The sequence below is a fragment of the Macaca nemestrina genome, chromosome 2, assembly GCF_043159975.1.
Source record: "Macaca nemestrina isolate mMacNem1 chromosome 2, mMacNem.hap1, whole genome shotgun sequence".
Classification (NCBI taxonomy): domain Eukaryota; kingdom Metazoa; phylum Chordata; class Mammalia; order Primates; family Cercopithecidae; genus Macaca; species Macaca nemestrina.
The window spans coordinates 24,698,069-24,719,435 of NC_092126.1; the positions used below are offsets into that span (position 1 = coordinate 24,698,069).

A 21,367-nucleotide genomic window follows, 5' to 3' on the forward strand; every position below is an offset into this window, starting at 1 on the left:
TATTAACCAATAACTCTCCATTTACCTCTACCCCCTACACTTGGTAACCTCTATTATACTTTATTATTATTTTTTTGTGTGAGACGGAGTTTTGCTCTTGTCGCCCAGGCTGGAGTGCAATGGTTCAATCTCGGCTCACTGCAACCTCCATCTCCCGGGTTCAGGTGATTCTCCTGCCTCAGCCTCCTGAGTAGCTGAGATTACAAGCACCCACCACCATGCCCAGCTAATTTTTGTATTTTTAGTAAAAACATGGTTTCACCATGTTGCCCAGGCTGGTCTTGAACTCCTGACCTCAGGTGATCCACCCGCCTCGGCCTCCCAAAGTTCTGGGATTACAGGCGTGAGCCACTGCGCCTGGCCCTTTTATTTATTCTTAAGACTGTTTTCAGTCTTATTTACTCTTTTTTTTTTTTTTTTTTTAAATGAGACGGAGTGTCACTCTGTTGACCAGGTTGGAGTGTAGTGACATGATCTCAGCTCACTGCAAGCTCCGCCTTCTGGGTTCACGCCATTCTCCTGACTCAGCCTCTCAAGTAGTTGGGATTGCAGGCGCCAGCCACCACGCCGGGCTAATAACATTTTGTATTTTTAGTAGAGATGGGGTTTTACTGTGTTAGCCAGGATGGTCTCCATCTCCTGACCTCGTGGTCCGCCCACCTCATCCTCCCAAAGTGCTGAGATTACAGGCGTGAGCCACCGCACCCTGCCCAGTCTTACTTACTCTTACATGAGCACTGACAACCCATGTTGATTTTATCTGGTTGTATCACCTGATAGAAATAGGTTAGTAGATTATCATTTCAACCATAACATTTGTTATCCTACAGTCAAAAACCTAGTGGACTTCCATAAACTGTTATGCCAGATACAGTATTTGGTGTATTTCTCATGCATGACACATACTCCATGATGCTTTCCATAAGTTGCTCACATTCGCCTCTTTGTGCCTTCAAGATTCTAAAGCTCTGTCCAGCCTAACCTACCTCTACTTAAAGGAACTACTCCTGAACTACTGGGTAGGATGCCTAAATGTCTAATATTTAAACTGCAAACACTTCCACATAGCCTATGCCATTCCTATCAAAATTAGATGCAGGTAAACTTCATGTCCAAAAACCTCCTGCTATTCAACTTGCTCTAATCTCGTGGTGACCCCATGACACCCACCATAGTTCACTAAAAACAAGATATCCACCCCCATTCAAATGCCTCTGGCTTGACAACTACTTCTTTATGTTCACAGAGATGTCTAGTTCTCAGAGAGTTGACTCCGCATGATAGTTGAGGAAGCACATTAGATTGAAAGAATTTACATTGGGACCAATGTATTATTTAAAGAACTGTGGGGAAAAAACAGGGTGCCAACAATAAGTAAATCAAACAAATGCCTTAGTTGTTAAAAGCATGGGTATTTCTGCTGTCAGCAGGTATAGAAAAGTTAAATAAAATTTGAGAACTAAAGAAAAGAGAGAGGAATGGGTTTTGCCTACTCTTAAAAAAATCAATGACAACTATCATCCAAGTATACTTTTTTAACAAGTCACACTAAAAGATCTTAATCTTCTGCTTTTGGAAGGGATATCAGACTGAGCTGAAGAAATGCCGAGGATATGATTTACCCAGACGTCAGTAAGTTATTTGATAAATTGTCATTGGATATTTAAAGTAGATAAATATAGGCATACCTCAGAGATACTGCTGTTCTGTTCCAGACCACTGTGATGATATGAATTTTTTGGTTTCCTAGCACATACAAAAGTTATGTTTATGCTATACTGTAGTATATGCATGCAATAGCATTATGTCTAAAAAATGTATATACCTTAGTTAAAAAACAGTTTATTGCTAAAAATGCTAATAATCATCTGAGCTTTCAGTGAGTTGTAATCTTTTGCTGGTGGACAGTCTTCCCTTGATATGGATGGCTGCTCACTGATCGGGGGGTGGTTGCTGAAGGCTGAGGTGGCTGTGGTAATTTCCTACAATAAGACAACAATGAACATCGATCGACTCTTCCTTTCACAAAAGATTTCACTCACAGTAGAACTTGCCAAACGGAGTCACTCTCTCAAACCCTAACACTGCCTCATCAACTACAAATATTTAATATTTTCAATCCTCTGTTGTCATTTCAGTAAAGTTCACAGCATCTTCATCAGGAGTAGATTCAATCTCAAGAAACCACGTTCTTTGCTTATTCGTAAGAAGCAATTCATATGTTCAAGTTTGACCATGAGATTGCATCAATTCAGTCATATCTTCAGGCTCCACTTCTAATTCTAGCCCTCTTGCTACTTTCACCTTAGGTGCAGTCACTTCCTCCACTGAAGTCTTGAAAGTCATCTATATGAGGGGTACCACAGATGACTATGGTATCAATTTATTCCAAGCACCTATTAATGTTATTTTGACCTTATCCCGTAAATCACAAATATTCTTAATGTCCTTAATGGTATCTAGAATGGTAAATCTTTTCCACAAGGTCTTCAACTGACTTTACCCAGATCCATCAGTGGAATCCCTGCCTATGGCAGTTATCGTCTTATAAAAGCTATTTTTTCTATAACATGACTGGAAAGTAAAAATTACTTCTTGATCCATGGGCTGCAGAATGCATGTTGTATTAACAGGCATGAAAGCAACATTCATCTCCTTATGTTGTCAATGAGCAGTAACGTTTTGAAGAGAATCTTGTTTTTGAATAAAGCCTCAAAAGAGGCTTTAAAATATTAAGTACACCATGCTGTAAATAGATGTGCTGTCATCCTAGCTTTACAGAGCATAGGTAGAGTTGATTTAGTATAATTCTTGAAGCCCCTGGGATTTTTAGAACAGTAAATGGGCATTGGCTTCAACTTAAAAGTCACCATCTGTATTAGCTCCTAACAAGAGAGTAAGCCTGTCCTTTGAAGTTTTGAAGTCAGGCAATGACTTCTCCTCTCCAGCTAGGGAAATCCTAGATGACCTCTTTTTCCAATAGAAGGCTGTTTCATGTGCACTGAAAATCTTGCCTTTAGTATAGCCAACCTCATTAATGATTTTTAACCAGATCTTCTGGATAATTTGCTGCAGCTTTTTCCATCAGCACTTGTTGCTTCACCTTGCACTTTTATGTTAGGGAGACTGATGTTTTCCTGAAACCTCATGAACCAACGTCTGTTGGCTTCCCACTTTTTTCTGCAGCTTCCTCACCTCTCTCAGCCTTCACAGAATTAAAGAGTCAAGGCCTTACTCTGGATTAGGCTTTCGCTTAAGGGAATATTGTGGCTGCTTTGATCTTCTATCTAGACCACTAGAACTTTCTCCATATCAGCAATCAGGCTGTTTCACTTTCTTATTATTTATGTGTTCACTGGAATGGCATGTTTTATTTACTTCAAGAACTTCTCCTTTGCATTCACAACTTGGCTAATCATTGAAAATGATGGAGCTTTTGGCCCATCTTGGCTCAGCATAGCTTCCTCACTAAGCTTCATCATTCTAGCTTTTGAAGTGAGAAGCTTCTGGCTATTCATTCCATTTGAACACTTAAAGGCCACTGTAGGGTTATTAACTGGCCTAATTTCAATATTGTGTCTCAGGGTATAGGGAATGCCAAAGAGAAGGAGAGAGATGTGGGAACAGCTGGTTGGTGGAGCAGCCAGAACACATAACATTTATCTGTTAGATTTGCTGTCTTATATGGGTGTGGTTCGTGACATTACAGGGTTTATTCTTCAATTTCTTTGATTTTATATTAGTAATCTGTCTTATACTGAATATCTTGGCTTCTAATAACATACTTTATACAACTGCTTTTATACATAAACACCTTAAAATTTTAAAATTATACTATTATTATTACTAACAATAAAACCACTGAAGAATGTTCAAAATTCTTTGCAGTTTATGTCCTTAAAATGTAGGATCTCCCAACATTTTCACATATTAAATTTCCATTTGTTCTTGGGTCTATTCTTAGACTTTCAACTATTCTATTCTATTTTGATCCATTCTTCTGTCTGCCTAGGAGCAACTGAATTTTAATAGATATGTGATAAGTCAAATGAATCTCTAATTAGTTGAATTTGGGGAACAGCAGAAATATTTTTGAATACAAAAGTCTCCAAGGGTTTGTTTCCTTTCTTCCAGCTGTTCATTCTATCCTTTATCAGTTCATACTCTGGCAAAGAAACATGCTTAGAACGTTGAATTTAGGTGTAAAAATTTCAAAAGAAAAAAATCTTAAGTCTCTTCAGAGTACTTGAAACTGAGAAGCATGAATCAGACATCTAGTTCAGTTACGAGGTATAGTTATTTTACACCAAATTTTCAGTTCTGTAATACTAAAAATGTATGTATTGTTTTTCATTTTTTAAAATCAAAGTTCAGATAAGAAATATTCAAGTGTCTCAAAGAGAGAAAATTTCCTTTGGTTTACCCAAGAACACAGTTTAAAATACAAAAGAGCTTTCAAAGTAAGCTGACTAAAATGAATACTTGTATAAACATCTGAGGTAATTTCAATGGGTGTCTGTCAAATGTTTACTAAAAAAGTAAGTTGGTTTTTTGGGGGGTTAATAAAGATAGTTCTGTTTAGTGTTAAGAAATGGCATTAAGAAATGAGTAAAATGACTGTATAAGGAAATATTACACAATCTCTCAAAAATTGTGTTAAGTTTATAAGTCAATTTAATAGTGGGCAATAAAGACAGATGTCAAAACTAATGACAAAAATAACCCAGCAACTCTATTTACCTTCGTAGTATATTTTCATTTTCTTTCAAAGATACCAAGATGGGAGAATTCCCCTGACCCCTTCATGGGACTTGCAACAGGGGTATGGCTAGCTTATTTGACCACCACTGAGCTCAAACCCCTTGCGGGAGGGGGAGCACACAGGCAAGCAGGTGCAGAAGTGCTTTTGGGCTCTGGCCTCACAGCAGTGTCTAGGGGTATGTTACAATTGATGCTCTTGTAGCAGTTGCCATCTGCAGACAGCTGTTAACCAGCTCAGTGGAGAGTCAGAATGACAGCCTTTTACCTCTGCCCTCTTGGTACCTGGGTTCTTGTTCAGCATCTAGGAAGGATCAGGTCACATGAAGGTTTGAAAGTTGATGAACGTGGAGAATTTCACTGAGCAGTGGAAGCGGCTCTCAGCCAAAGGGGAGCTGGAAAGGGGATGGTGCAGGAAGAAGGTGATCCTTCCCTGAAGCCACGTTGTCTGAACTTAAGCCACATCTATCTGTAGTCTCTGACAATCTGTGCTGCTACTCCTCTTGATGTTCAGCTGCTTTGTGTCTCTACCAGCTGAGGTTTGGGGTTTACATGGATACAAGATAAGGGGAGGCAGGGCAGACCAAAAATGTAACATTTGGGAGGGAAAACAGGGATAACTGTTCTCATTCAGGGCCGTAGTTTCCAGGCTTAAGGGTGGGGCCTTTGCTGGGGAACTGCCCTCTTCTACCCCGTGTTTCCCTTCCTCTTATCCACCATCAATACTAGTTCAGGTTCCTGGAAGAAAGATCAATCGGCCCAGAATGGTGGCTGTATGGGGACCGCAACTTTGTTTCCTCAAGCCTCTGGGTTCCCTCTTGTCTTGCCTGAGATGAGATCAATGAAGAACTGGGGTTGCCTGGTGCAGCAGTTTCAGGTTGCAGTGAACTGCCTCCATTTGATTTGCATCTTTTTCTTCAGCTGGAATCGAAGAAGCAGCTATTCAGGCACCTGCAGGTGTTGAACTGGGAGTTGCGACTGAGGCACTGGTGGCTGGGGCTGTGACAGATAAAGGATTGATTTCGCCACATCACCTCAAGAAGTGGGTATCCAGTGCACCTACCAACATTACTCTATCAGGGAAGAAGCACAGAAAACTCCTCTAGTGGATCTGACTTGCCCAGAAAGAGAAGGCAGCTATGGAAGTGAAATCCCCCTCAAAGCCAGCCAGGACCAGTGAACCACAGCTCAAAGGGCAAAAGAAGACAAAAGCCCCCAGGACATAGAGATGAAGGACCTTGAAGATGAAAGCTAAAGTTCTTACCTCTTCCATCAGAAGATTTTCAAAGACTCAGTGGTTTCTTCAGAGAACTTTGGAGAAAGCATTACCCCTTTTCACTCTCTCCAGATTTCCTTTTCCCTAATGTCCTCCCCTGGAGAGATGTCTTGGGAGCAAAGAGGGTATGGAAAAAAGTTTGGAGAGGGGCCTCTCTAGCAGTCAACTCCATTCGTAATAAAGCCCGAGAGCTCGGACTGAGATGTGTGTGATTAAACGTAGGAATGGGGATGCACCATGAAAAGAGATCCATGACAATAAGGAAGCAGGACTCACAGAGCTTGCTTGAGCAAATACAAGACGCCAGCCTCTGCCAGGAAGTGCTCTGCAGGATTGCTTGAGGCTATGATCTCATCTGTCTCCCTAGTAAGTGATACTCTAACTTTTTATTTATGACAAAAAAATATAGATTATTGTAGCGATGGCAGAGGAGGTAAGTGTCTTGATACCAGTCCTGCCACTGCACAAGTGGGACCAGGGTAGGCGAGTCATTTTACCTCTTGTGTACTGCTTCTTTTGCTGAATTATGTTTTTGGAGATGGACTCTTGCTTTGTCGCCCAGGCTGGAGTGCAGTGGCACGATCGTGGCTCACTGCAATCTCCGCCTCCCAAGTTCAAGTGATTCTCCTGCCTCAGCCTCCCAAGTAGCTGGGATTACAGGCACACGCCACCACGCCCAGCCAATTTTTGTATTTTTAGTAGAGACGGGGTGTCACCATGTTGGTCAGGCTGGTCTTGAACTCCTGACCTCCTGATCCGCCTGCCTTCGCCTCCTAAAGTGCTGGGATTACAGGCGAGAGCCACTGCGTCCTGCCTGAATTATGTTTTCAATAAAACAAAGACCAAACTTTAAAAAAAAAAAAAATGCTATTTAAATAAATGGAATGGAAGCTGATGTCAAAGACATTGTGTTCTAATGCATAAAATAATCTGAAATATTTCATTAGCATTAGAGTATTAACATGTAGCTCTGCAATAAAATGAAAAAAATGCTACATATATTTTAAGGTACTAATAAAAGCTTTAAAACCTCTTGGGCATTCTGTAAAATTATATTTCCACAAAAATGCGTTTGTAAATAGATATCATAAAGTTCTCAAGTGAGGTAACTTTTCTTCTCTATGTCTAACAGAGAGCTGTCTCATTATGAACAGAGAAGTAAGAGAACAAACAATATTAATTAGCAGAGAGAATATCCCCAAACGCCAATATTTTAAGGCAAACCAGCAGTGAGAATTCCACCTGCAAAAGGTGCTACATATTTCACTGTCTATGATAAAATGTAATTGCAATATAATTACAGAAGCAGGCAAATATTGTTTAAGCAGTTCTTATTTATTAATAGTCTTAGAATATTTACTCCATAAAGTGATTATGAGCCAATACTGCAAATAATGGTATTGCAGCACAGACCTTAATTTCTTTGAAAAATGTTTGGTAATTTTTCTTTGGTACTGAGAATTATCAGGTGTTTTGGAAAAAGCAGCATAACACCCAATTCCATTTACTTGAAGCTAAATTTCAGTTTTTCAGGAATTTGTTTTTTGTCCTCTTTAATGGCTATTCCTCTCAGTCATTTGGTTGTTTTTGTCCAAATGTCTCTTTTGTGTAATTTTGTAGTATGTTATTTTTAGATCACATTGAAAGACAATTCTAGATGCGACCCCACTAGCAGCATTAGAGAAAAAGTCTAATTCTGTTAAGCAATTTGACAAGCCACTTTAAAGGTCTACAGGAATTCGCCAGAGACAACGAGGGTATCATATCAAGAATAACAAGGACTGGAACCTCTGCTACAACTGTAATTTATCTTCGTTTATCTTCAATGGCCTGTCAGGCACTTCATACCTACACTTCAACAGCTGAATGCTTAAAACAATACCTAACAGCAAAAACACACATACAAATAATTAAAGATGGTAAAGAAAGAGAGAAGCATGAGCCATTGATAACAGGGACTAACTGTATACAAAATTGCCAGAGTATTTTTGGGCCTCATCATGATCTTTTCTGGTATGTCATTTCACTTAGAAAACGCCATGATAAGAAAAAACAAACAATGAGAAAATTGTGTCCTATAGATTAAAAAGGGAATCACAATCACAGCACTTAAAGGACACAATTCATGCAAGGTTGGTTTTTACAGACACAATAAAAGAGTCGCAAATTTGCAGAGGTTCAAAGTGGGGGATTTACCTGAGATAGAAGCAAAATCTAATCCAATTCACCTTTTGAAAAGAACTAAAGAGTAAATACAAAGAAATAAATAGTACTTAGTGCTTTATGTGAAGAAAATCTCATAGCCTGTATTACAATGTCTGCCCTATACCCACAGTAATCTATAACCAGTCTATTTAAACCATCAGGAATAGCAATACTATAAGTCTTCCCAGAAACAAGTAATGCTAATAGCATCTGTATATGTGCGTCTTAAACTTTGCTTCATTTTGAACTCTACTCCTACCCTGAAATCAGAAAGTCTTTGTAGATATTAGCCTCAAATAGAGCTCTTTCTCATAATCCTTTATAGGTGCTTTTCAAATAGCAAGTACTTTAAATGCTTTCTAATTCAGCAACTTGGGCAAACTGTAACTGATCAGAAGGTTAGGCAGCAGGGACCACTATTAACAGGAAATGATATTTTCCGATCCAAGTATGAAGATATGGGTTCTGACAACAGGTCATAATGTATGAAAACTGAAAGGCCAGAAAATCTAAAATATAAGCCATATGTATCGACAGAGGAAAACAGTCATTTTACCTCAAATTCAAAATTCTACTCCCTACTCTTGAGTATACAAAATACTTGACCAAAATGAACTGATTAGCTTACTTTCAAAGGTAGTATCTGTCAAACTATAACGTGACGATGGCTCTTAATATGTAAAAGTTCACTTCAATATGCTTGTCTTGTATTAAAAACTCATTACACATTTCAATAAATCCATGAAAATAAACATAATAGCTGAATTGTTCTGGTTTTGTAATACCAATTAGACAAACAGCTTTATTATTCATCTACAGAATAAACTCATGCCTTTTAAGAACTGAACCACCTGTAATCTTTCTTATCCCTTTATGGATACTTCTGCTACGGTCTGAATGTTTGTGTCCCTGCTAAATTAATATGTTGAGATCTTAACCCCCAAGCTGACTGTATTCGGAGGTGGGGCCTTTGGGAGGTAAATTAGGTCTGGATCCCTTAGAAAAGCAGCTTGAGGTAGCTTAGTTGCCCCTTCCACCCCGTGAGGAGCCAGGGCGAAGGTGCTGTTCTATAAACAAGGAAGGGGACTCTCACTAGACACCAAATCTGCCAGTGCCTCAATCTTGGACTTCCCAGCCTCCAGAACAGTAAGAAAGAAATTTCTGTTGTTTATAAGCCACCCAGTGTATGGTATTTTGTTATGGCATTCCAAATAGGTGAAGACATTCTACAATTATTAAAGACAACTACTTATATGAAATTGTGTTAATGAGATAAATAGCCTGAGCACTCAGACATGATCCACACTAATAAATGTTTGTAATTCTATGATTTTAGAACTAGCTTTGTATCAAATAAGTTGAAAAAATTTAATCTGTTTTACTTTCCTTCCCAATTTATCCAATTCTCACAATCGTAATAATAAAAACAAAATAATGATGACAATGATAGCAGCTAGCACTTATGTGTCAAGCCAAGCTGTCACCTATTTTTGGAATGTCCTCCTTTATTGGAAAACTTCCTATTCATCCAGCATATAGATGTAATGCGCTCAAGTGCAACAATCTGTGAGAAGCCAGTACAAGAAGCTGATGGTTTTTCTAAATTACTATGACTTTTGTCTCTACCACACAATCTTGCATTCCATGATGTAGGACTCTGAGGACTTTGCTCTCAAGAAGTTGATCAAAACAGAATTTAACCCCACTATATGGAAATGAGATGTGGCTCTGCTAAAGATCATACCTGATTTCTTTAAGCAGTTTCATCAGCATCAGCTGTGAGATACACTTGACATTAACAGACAAGGCAGGATTACAGAGCAAGCCCTGGCGTCTAGCCAATTTATCATCCTTGAAACCACGCGGGATGCTATACGACACTATTGAAAATAGATGACAGAAGGCTATCCAAGCAGCTGTGGCACAGTGATCTAAAATAGAGAGATCACAAACCAGGCAGACGGAAATGTTTTAGGAGCACACTGAATCACAGTATCAAATGATAGAACACAGTTCAAGGAAGCCAAGAAACAATCATTTTTGCAAATGCAATAATCAGAAATGAAGTGATTCCTTTACAGCAAAGCCACTGAAAAGAACATGATCCTAAAACGATCGCTTGCAAAGAGGGAAAGAATGTGTAAATAACAGTTGCAACTCAAATCAAAGAACTATGTAATACAAACATCATAAAAAGTATTAAATTATTTATTTAAAGCAGTTAACAACCATCATTAGAAGTATGTTTCATTGGTCAGGTGTGGAGGTGCACGCCTGTGGTCCCAGCTACTCGGGAGGTTGAGGCAGGAGAATCACTTGAACCTGGGGGGTGGAGGTTGCAGTGAGCTGAGACTGTGCCACTGCACTCAGCCTGGGCAACAAAGTGAGACTCTATCTCATAAAGAAAAAAAAGAAGAAATATTTTTCATTATTGTCAAGACACAAAAATCTAAATTATGCTAAGACAGAATTTGAAATGAGTCTGGTTTTAAAAAATTACATCCAGGGGCCAGGCGTGGTCCCAGCGCTTTCAGAGGCTGAGGTGGGCGAATCATGAGGTCAGGAGTTCAAGACCTGCCTGGCCAATATGGTGAAACCCCATCTCTAATAAAAATACAAAAATTAGCTGGGCGTGGTGGTGTGTGCCTGTAGTCCCAGCTACTCGGGAGGCTGAGTCAAGAGAATTGCTTGAATCCCAGAGGCGGAGGTTGCAGTGAGCTGAGATCACACCACTGCACTCCAGCCTGGGTGACAGAGCGAGACTCCATCTCAAAAATAAATAAATAAATAATAAAAATTACATCGAATGTCCAAAGAGCAAATTTTCCAGGGTAGAAATGATGCTCCCTTTTTTAGTGTAAGACATCAAGGCCAGGTGCAATGGCTCACACGTGTAATCCCAGCAGTTTTGAAGGCTAGGGTGGGAAGACTGCTTGAGACCAGGAGTTTGAGACCAGCCTGGGAAACATGGAAAAAGCCCAACTCTACAGAAAATACAAAAATTAGCTGGGTGTGGTAGAACATGCCTTGTAGTCCCAGCTACTTGGGAGGCTGAGGCAGGAGAACTGGTTGAGCCCAGGAGGTCAAGACTATAGTAAGCCATGCTCGTGACACTATACTCCAGTCTGGGTGACACAGTGAGATCCTGTCTCCAAAAACAAACAAAAAACTTAGCTGGGTGGGGTGGTGCATGCCTGTAGTTCTAGCCACTTTGGTGGCTGAGGCAGCAGGATTGCTATGGTTGCATCACTGTACCCCAGCCCAGAACACAGAGCAATCTCCAAAAATACAAAACAAAACAAAACAAAACCATCACTTTGAGCACGTTAAGGGTTTAGATAAACTGTGGGGTTAATTTATTAATAGTTTTATATGGTATGAAACTGAAATATTTTTTCCTGTTTCTTTTTTTATTTAAAGAAAAAATGCATTTCATTGATGGAGACACTATTTCCCTATTCAGTCGCCTACAAAAAAATCATATTGATACAGTAACATAGAATAATTTAGTTTTAAAGTTCTACAACGTAAGTATACATCATCAAGCTTCAGAGAATGGGAAAAGCTGAGCTAAGCAAGACTCTAGAAGAAAATATATTTTCAGATATTGCCAGGCTCCAAATTTACAAGCAAGTTACACCCCAACACTTGTAAAACAAAACAAAACAACAACAACAAAAAACCCTCAGTATCTTTTCCCAAAAATAAATAAATAAATAATAACTAGGTTCACAGAGTGGCTCACAGATGTCAAGGTGCCTAAAATAATATACATATGCACTGAAAAAGGAATAAAGTGCCACTGGAATGCCTACCAGTTGTTAAACAGAAAAAAAAAAAATCAAATGGATAAAATGCTCAACTCTTAAAAGTCAATCGGCTTCTATTTCATTCTATATAGTTGTTGATTTCATCTACTTCTCTAAATTTAATCATCATTTGCTAGATTCCAAATCTATATTCCCAATCCAGATTTTCCTCAAGGTTTGCTAATGTATGTGATCAACTGCTCACTGAACATTTCTACATCAATGTCTTAGACACCTTAAACCCAGTATGTCCACAGCTGAATTTATATTGCAATATACTCCAAAAACAAAAAAAACCTACGTGTTATCCACACATGGCTTAAGTTAAAACCCGGAGTCCCTGACCCCTACAACAACATCCAGTCAATTATCACCCACATGAATACAGTAACATTCTAACTGTTCTTCTGACTTTTACTTTTCTTCCTTTAACTCATTATTCAATTTCTGCCAGCACTTCCTAAAACTCAAACTGGAAAATGTTACTCTTATTTAATTAAAAGTGTTCAACTACTCTTCTTAGACTTCAGTTAAAGTAAAAGGTCCTTAACATTCATTACAATGCTCTTTACAGTTTACACCTGTTTATTCCTCCCGACTCTTACCTCCTTGGTACAAAACAACTAACCTTTTCACAATTTGATTTTTAAAAACTGCCATTCTCTTCATGTCTGGTCCTTTGTACATGTTTTTGAATGTATTAAGAAACTATGGAAAAAGACACAATCTTACAACAGTTATTTGTTTAAGGAGTAATATTTCCTTGTATTGATAAGCCTAAATGGTATTCAAACCATGGATCTTAATTATCTACACACAATGGAGCCCACAAGCAAAGCTGTGATTTTTCAGAGTTTTTTAAAATGCCTAATTTGGTTAGGAATAGAAAATGTAAAATAATAAATTATGTATAGTGAATACGATTTCGCTCAAAACAAAAATTTGGAGTCATTTTAAAATATGAATACCAACTTCTCTCCCAAATATGCCATTGATACACTCATATAGTAAAACCAGTGTTTAAGATTTTAAAGTAAGGCCAGGCACAGTGGCTCATACCCATAATCCTAGCACTTTGGGAGGCTGAGGCGGGCGGATTACCTGAGGTTGGGAGTTCAAGACCAGCCTGGCCAACATGGTGAAACCCCCTCTCTACTAAAAACACAAAAATTAGCCAGGTGCAGTGGCACACACCTGTTATCCCAGCTACTTTGGAGGCTGAGGCAGGAGAATCACCTGAACCGGATAGGCGGTGGTTGCAGTGAGCCGAGATCGCACCACTGCACTCCAGCCTGGGCTACAGAGCAAGACTTCGTCTCAAAAAATAAATAAATAAAATTAAAGTATTAGCAATTACGAAGAGTAGTGTAAATCACCTTATTTTGTTGACATTTCATAAAATATACCTAATAAAAATAATCGCAAACAATTATAAGTAAAATTAACAACTTCTCAAACTGAAACAGCTGTTTTAAAAAATGAGTTGCAAGAATAATCCCCTGGATGGGAAAGAAGTGGGGAGATGGAGAAGAATCTTTAGATCATGAAGACCACTAACATAATTAGGTGAAATCCCACAGTAAGCAGCCATTCCGCCTCCCACCTTCTGCACTCTCCAGGGCAAAGCAGTCTCAAACACTGGGAAACAGCATCTAACAATATCTTGTTAACATAACTAACACCATGACCAAACAAGAAAACTCCTTTATTTGCATCTAAGTCAACATTAAAACTTGAGACTCACAATTATAAAGAATAATATTTATTATAAATATTATAAATAAAGAACATTACTCTTTATAATTGTGAACTGAATTCTTACTGAGAAAAAGTTATCAGCAGTTACTTCTAAATAATATTCGTAAAATGTTACACAATATCTTTTATTAAGTGATTTGCCCCTTCCTAATACTAACATAATTCAGGGGGATAAGTGGTGCTCCATGTGCCTGAATTTCAGCTAGCCAGGGTACTGGCAGGCCGGTCCAGCACAGTAATAATGCAGAGCTCTTACAGAATGACTAACACACACCCATTACCTTAGGGGGCTTTTTTCCTAAACAAATTCAATCCTATACATACTTGAAACAATACCCATAACTTACCTTCCTCTGAGACACTTGCATAAACTAATGCCATATGATCAACTGACATTTTTTTTCTTCACGGACAGTGAAAATTATAGATTTATTGGAATTTTGGATAGTTTTTCTAACTTTGTTGCCAGGAATATTTTTCTACACATTCTTACGACAGTTTCCCAGAAAGAGATCTTACCTGACCATCTGATTTGAATCCAGGGCTAATCTATACCTTAACTTTATTCCAAGCCTATACAAGACAGATGAAAATATGATCTTCAGATTGAGTATATTGTAGGAAAATAAAAACAAAAAATATCAACAGGCAGATTTATAAGATTATCTAAAAATTGTCATTAGAAAAGAAGAATTAAATAAAATACCCTTTCCAGTCAGGAGAACAGGAGGCATGCAGATTCTATTCATTAACAACACGATCAATGGCATTACTGTGGACCCTCACAATGAGTCACAGAACAAGACTACTGAAGATGAAAATACAGTTTAACTCAAACAGTTCCCAAATTCTAAACTATTATGTTTCAAAACTTGGTCTACCTACCTTAGTGCTTAGAGCTTGGAATTCACTTACCTAATTAAATTACTTTACATAGAGTGCTTAAATCCCATGGCAGCTCACCAAAAAATCACTTAACCTATACTGTACCTGAAATACAGAATACTAGAGAATCCAATTCTAAATCAAGGGGGAGCATATGGACTTAGAAACCCTCCCTGCCCAATCAAAGTCACTGATAGTAGGTGCATAAGCATTCTAACAGAGCTGGGCACAGAACACGAAAGGTAAAAACAAGACCATAGAAGATTAAGGTCAGGGAAACCAATTCTCAGGCAGATTTCATCTGACTGTAGGACGTATGTATTAATTATGAGCAGAAAGCATAGGGCAGGGACGCCTGCTAAAGAAGAAAGTGAGGCTGGGCACGGGTGGCTCATGCCTATAATCCCAGCACTGGGAAGTGGAGGCGGGAGGATCACCTGAGGCAAAGAGTTCAAGACCAGCCTGAGCAACATAGCAAAACCCAGTCTCTAAGAAAAATTTAAAAATCAGCTGGGCACAGTGGCATGCACCTGTAGTCACGGCATGTGTCTGTAGTCCTAGTTATTCAGAAAAATTGCTTGAGCCCTAGAGCTCCACGCTGCAGTGAGCTAGGACTGTGCTACTGCCCTCCAGCCTGGGTGACAGAGCAAGACCCTGTCTCTAGAAAAATAATTTTTTTTTTTTAATAAAGAAGAAATGGGAAAGGGCTGAGCATAAGAGGGAAGGGGTGTATTAGTCTGTTTTCATGCTGCTAATGAAATTTCCTTTACAAATTACCAGTAATTTATAAAGGAAAGAGGTTTAATGGACTCACAGTTCCACGTGGCTGAGAAGGCCTCACAATCATGGTGGAAGGCGAAAGGCACATCTTACACGGTGGCAGGCAAAAAGAGAAGGATGGCCAAGCAAAAAGGGAAACCCCTTATAAAACCATCAGATCTCCTGAGACTTAGTCACTACCACAAGAGTATGGCAATTTCAACAAAACGATTTTTTCAACTTTCCAATAGAGAAGTTTAGCAATTTCATGAGGTTTCTTTCTGTGTTGTTTTTTTTTTTTTTTTTTTACATTAATCAAATGTTCTCAGCATTTTTTTCCTCTATATTCAAGGTAAAGTAACAGTTTTAGCTCTATTGTAGTTTCACTAAATTAATTTATGATAAAGTGACAGTATCTGGGAGAAAGACTGCCCCACTGATTCATTCCTACTTTTCCAAACTTCTCTCTCACTTCTCTTCCCTTCCTTCACTAAGCTCCCACTGCACAGGCTTACTCTGAGTCTGTCTAATAGACCAAACTCCTTTCTGCCCTGGGTCTTTACAAATTTTCCTTCTGCTTAGAGCTTACCTGCCCTACTTTCTTCAGAATTTCAATGTAAAGGTCACCTCCTCAGAGAGGTGTCTTTCTAACATCTATCTCTCCCATCACCATGTCTTGGTACCATCTCTGAGATAAAATTAGCGCTCTTATTGAAGAAACATGGTGGAATCTCTGTGGAACATTTTTTCAGATGTGAGGAGTTACTTCATAATTATGTATTTTAAATTTTTCAGTACTTTGATCACAGACATTCAATCTCACAAGAGAGTCAAACAGCATTTTGAAAAAAACCCCTTTCCCAAAGATTTATATAAACATATAGCAGGACTAATTTTAAAGAAAAGACTTCAGTCACTGGGAGGTATATGGATCACAACATAGGGGTTGCACAAATGTCAGCAAATCACTGCTACTAAAAAATGTAATAATTAAAGGGTGTTACAGAGATTTGACAAATAAAATAGACATTAATTTTTTTTTCTCTCAAGTAAAAATTAGGTATGCCAAACAGGTAATATTTTAAATTAAAATATCAACTATCCACTTCTGTTTAGTTCAGAGTCCCCAAAACTTCAGTCAGCTGAGTGTAACATTGTACTTTGCCCGTATCCTCATACTAGTTTCATGCTGATTTTAAAAATCAACACACTTTTTAAAAAAGCCTAAGTAAATGAATTTCAAAGGGAAATTTTGTCAATTCAAAAACAAAAGCCAATTCACTTGCAATTAGAATGTGATCATAAAATTTATTGTACATTACTTTTTAAAATTTAAGAGCTATCTATAAACATTTTACATATATGTACATGTGCTACCAAGAGCTCCTATAACCAAGCTCTGAGAAACATGGCTTTGACTTGCCGGTCTCTGCAGAGGACAGGGTTTGGCCACATAGCATACACGCTATTACAGTTTGGAAGAACAAGGCAGCACCTCATATTCAACTCTAGCTTCACATGTATACTTTAGAGTATAATCAACATCACAGTAGAATTATTCAGTCAAAGCACACATATACCTTTACATTTTTTTAAAAGTATTTTACAATGAAATTCCTATATACTCTAATGAAAGCAAGATGTGTGCAATTTTAAAATAAACTGCAGTATTTCTCTTTTTTTTACTGCTTATTTGTGGTTGGCTTTGAGTGTATTCTGCTCACTGGCTACATTTCCTTTTCAGATATGTATATAAACATCATGTTTCTGAGCTCAGTTTGTATTTTTATTTTAAGAAACTTCTGTGGTTTCCTGTTCTGCTTTTAATACTTCTCAGCTGTAGTCATATATCTCACATTATAGCAGATTAAGAAAATATTATGGAAGGAATAATTAAGATTCCAAAAATAGGTGTTGAGAGTGGTGGTGATTATGTGTGCCCTCATAAGCACATCTATAGAGTTATATAATATCTAGTCATTTTTAGGAAGAAAAATAAACAGGCTTTCATTTGGCAATACACATGTACATAAGAGATGTACATAAAAGCTGTTGAAAACTTGAAATTCTAAATATTCTTAAGATTAAAAAACAAATAATATTTACTAAGCTCTTATCATATACCAGGTTCTGTGCTAAGCACTTTACCTATTATTTCATCTAACTATCTGAAAATCCCTGAGGGGGATAAACTGAGGCTTGAAAAGTTTAAAGTAACTTGCTGAAAGTCACCCAGCCCTTAAGTAGAACAGCGAAATTCTTACAACTCTTGGATTCCAGAGCCTGAGCTCTACATTTTTGATGCCAAATCCTAAAAACCATCTTTCACCAGGTCCTCCCAATACTTGGTATAATGGCCATGATCTCATAGATAAGCAGATCACTGACTGACTTTAGATGGGGAAAACCATCATTCTGGCCTGGCTCTGCCACTGGCTTTCAACTCAAGGCTTTTGCAAATCCTGCAAACTCTGATCTCCTAAAAATGGAAATAATACCAACCTTATTGTAGAAATGATCAGGCACCAATTAGTACCATAAACACTACCATTAATAACTACCTCAAAATTACTATTATAGTGAGCCAAATCACAAAGTAACACACTTTTAGATGCAGGCTGAACACAGCTAGTCTTGCTTCAGTGTGCTTGCTAAATGAGACAATTTAATCACTTTTTCAGGTAGATGGGTTCTGAGGCTCAGCTGATGGAGTACAGTGCAAATAATAGCCAAGTCAGGGGCTTGATTTCCTTGTAGGTTGGTAAGCTATCTATGGTCGGAAACAGAACATGGACCCAATGCCAGTTAGTTGCATATATATTTGGATGAATATAGTAATTAGAGAAAAGTATGACTAACATCCAAATCTAGGAAGGATGTTTGAGACTAGTAAGAATCCTGTTATGTTGCTGTGAAATGATTCCAAACACTTACATAGTTTGCTACGTGAATATGTTCTGCTATAATGAGAACCTGGAGTGTTTTCTCCCCCATCCCCTAGAGAATGTGACAGTGGTAACCCTCCCCTTGCGAATGTCACAACACACTTTATCAGAATCCATTATGTGAGTTGCTGACCTCAACTACTGGACTTCAAAATACATACAAATCTAAGAGTTTGACAGACACTTTGAGAGCTAAGACTGTGGCAAGCTACATGTTCTCCAAAGACCAAGAGGACATGCTGTGACACTGCCACAGGGCAACAACATTCCAGCTAATCTCTGAAGCCTTGCCTGCCACTACTGGCACCACCTCCAGCCTTGAGGGACCTTACCTGTGGTAATAGATCTCCACTGTATTGGTCAAGCCAGTTTCTCCAGAGGAACCGCTCGTAAAAAGGTACACCTCAATCTTTTCTTTTTTTTCTTGAGACAGAGTCTTGCTCTGTCGCCCAGGCTGGAGTGCAGTGGCGCGATCCCAGCTCACTGCAAGCTCCGCCTCCTGGGTTCACGCCATTCTCCTGCCTCAGCCACCAGAGTAGCTGGGACTACAGGCACCCACAACCAGGCTCGGCTAATTTTTTGTAATTTTTAGTAGAGACGGGGTTTCATTCTGTTAGTCAAGATGGTCTCTATCTCCTGATCCACCCGCCTCGGCCTCCCAAAGTGCTGGGATTACAGGCGTGAGCCACCCACCCAGCCTCAATCTTTAATTAGACTATTTTCCACAGAAGTCGGCTTCCATCCTATTGGGCAATGCCTTTAATAGTTTTGGAACTTAGTCACTTTGCGGTTCACGTATCTCACCTATCGAGTATATCCCCCGTGAGATCTGTTCACGTTATTTTCCCCTTCTTTAAGCACTAGGAACCTAAGGAAAAAATTCTCTTTGTATGGCAATAAACTATGTGAGTCATGAAATCATACTTTCATTATCTCCTTACTTCTACCACACAAAACAAATCCACGCAAAAAGTCTAAAATAGGTTGGCTATAGAAAAGCTCCTCAAAAGCAACACAATCCATCTTGTATTTTAACAGATAAGTATCCCAATATATACTGTTAGATAGTGGCTCACCAGAAGTCTACTCAACGGAAGAAAACTACAAACTTGGGTATGATGACAGAGGATATACATGGCACATATATTTAATTTATTAAGATTCCTTTGTATAAACAACTTCAAAATACTGCAATTAAAATACTATAAAATTGTTTGGATTATGTATGCTTTACTACACATCATGATTTACTAAACATTATAATTGTATATTATTGAACAGTTTTACAACACCAGTATGTATTCTATAAACCATTTACGAAATTTTTAGAGCACTTTGGCTATACGTAATTTAATTTTTGCCTTATGCACTAACTTTGGAATCAATCTACAGTACAGAAGGAAAGATTCTGGTATAATAACTGCAACAAGAGTGAACTTTTCATGTATCTGCACATGTTAAGAGTTTTAAAACTTTTGTAGTGTCTACAGCATATTCAAGAGCAAAGGTGTCCTAATTATGGCTTGTTGGTCCTGATTCTTTATATAGAAACATGCAGAGAAAAAGGAAAGTTAATTTATTATCCAATAATGGCTTGAAAGAAATATCTCTTAAAACATACCCACTGAATTATAATTTGGTTTCCTAACTATAAGAGTATGCCTAGCAGAAACAAAAACCTCTACTACACATTTAACCATAACATATCACTCACGCATTTACTCATGCATTAGTCTTACTTGTACTCTATGTACTGCTGTCCAAATCTTCTCACCAGATTACAAATTCATTGAGGATGGGAACTAAGTGTTTTTCACCTCTTTATTCACTATAGTGCCTGAACTGAGAGTAGTGGAAACTCGAAAACACATCATAAATTTTTCAGGTTTTTGGATCAGGTAGCATTCTCATAGTAAATTAAAAAGTGATTTACTAGTTTATAAATCAATCTCTTGTGAGTTTGGTTAGCACAAATCAATTTTCCAGAGTTTGATTCCCATGGGTCAATTATAAAATTATATTTCAGTACAATGGTACACAATGTCAGGAGAGTACACAAAGAACAAAGTTTCTAATAAATTTCTGTAAATAAACTGCACATTTCTCTAGTACTTATCAATTCTCTGATGTTTTGTTACATCACATTCTCTGATGTTTTGTTACATCTCATGATATGGAAATATGAGTAAGAGCATAGATTTCATTTCTGCCATTTATTACTGTAGAATAACATAACTCTCCACTTCTCTCATGGCTTTTAAGGTATGTAATAATTTTAAAAATACAATCTTCATATAATCTAGAGATGTACAAAATTAGATTTGTGCACACCTGTAATCCCAGCTACTGGGGAGCCTGAGGCAGAAGGATTGCATGAGATCGGGAGTTTGAGACTAGCATGGGCAACACAGGCCCTATCTCAAAAAAATAAATAATTAAAACAAAATATCAGAATTATAAGGGGCCAAAAATAATTTAATTCAGCACTCCCTAAAGGTAAGAGGCAGTAAGTTTCTTCTTGAAAGTCTCAGCAGATTTGTATACTGTGGGTGTAGTTAGCAGGCTGGTGTTTTCAGTAGGAAGATAATGATTTTTAATTGGCTCATCACTGCAGTTTCATCCTGAAAGGAGAGAAATGAATTTAGAGCCAATATTAACAGGTGATAATTAAATTACAAGTTCTGCATGCTTTATGTCCTAGATTAAGGCAAGGTGAGGCCACTGAGACCATTAACTATAATAATTGGAGTCTGTAACTTCCTAAGTAGCATTTTATAGCGTATTAGCAATAGTTGGTTAGCATTAAGTCTGAAAATAGTTTTCTTACTAAAACTTGTTTTATTTATTCAATTTTATACTTAGACATTTAAATTTGAAGAATAATTTACATAATCTGTCTTTTACAAAAGGCAAATAAGAAATAAATGTGAAACACTTATCTCCTAAAACCAGTATCTCTATTTTTAATCATT

The 21,367-nt window shown here is 37.9% G+C and overlaps 1 protein-coding gene across 4 annotated transcripts in view; it reads right to left on the reverse strand.

Annotated features, from left to right (window-relative positions):
• Positions 1 to 21,367, reverse strand: part of LOC105488915 (ubiquitin conjugating enzyme E2 E2) — a 386,674-nt gene that overhangs the window by 212,845 nt on the left and 152,462 nt on the right. Inside the window, exon 4 of one of the 4 annotated variants that reach the window (XM_071090831.1) lies at positions 395 to 21,016. The exons of the other annotated variants lie outside the window; for them this stretch is intronic. Coding sequence (XP_070946932.1) covers positions 21,012 to 21,016 — 5 coding nt within the window. The 3' untranslated portion in view covers positions 395 to 21,011. Of the gene's footprint in view, positions 1 to 394; positions 21,017 to 21,367 lie in introns of those variants that run through there. 4 annotated transcript variants of the gene reach the window in all.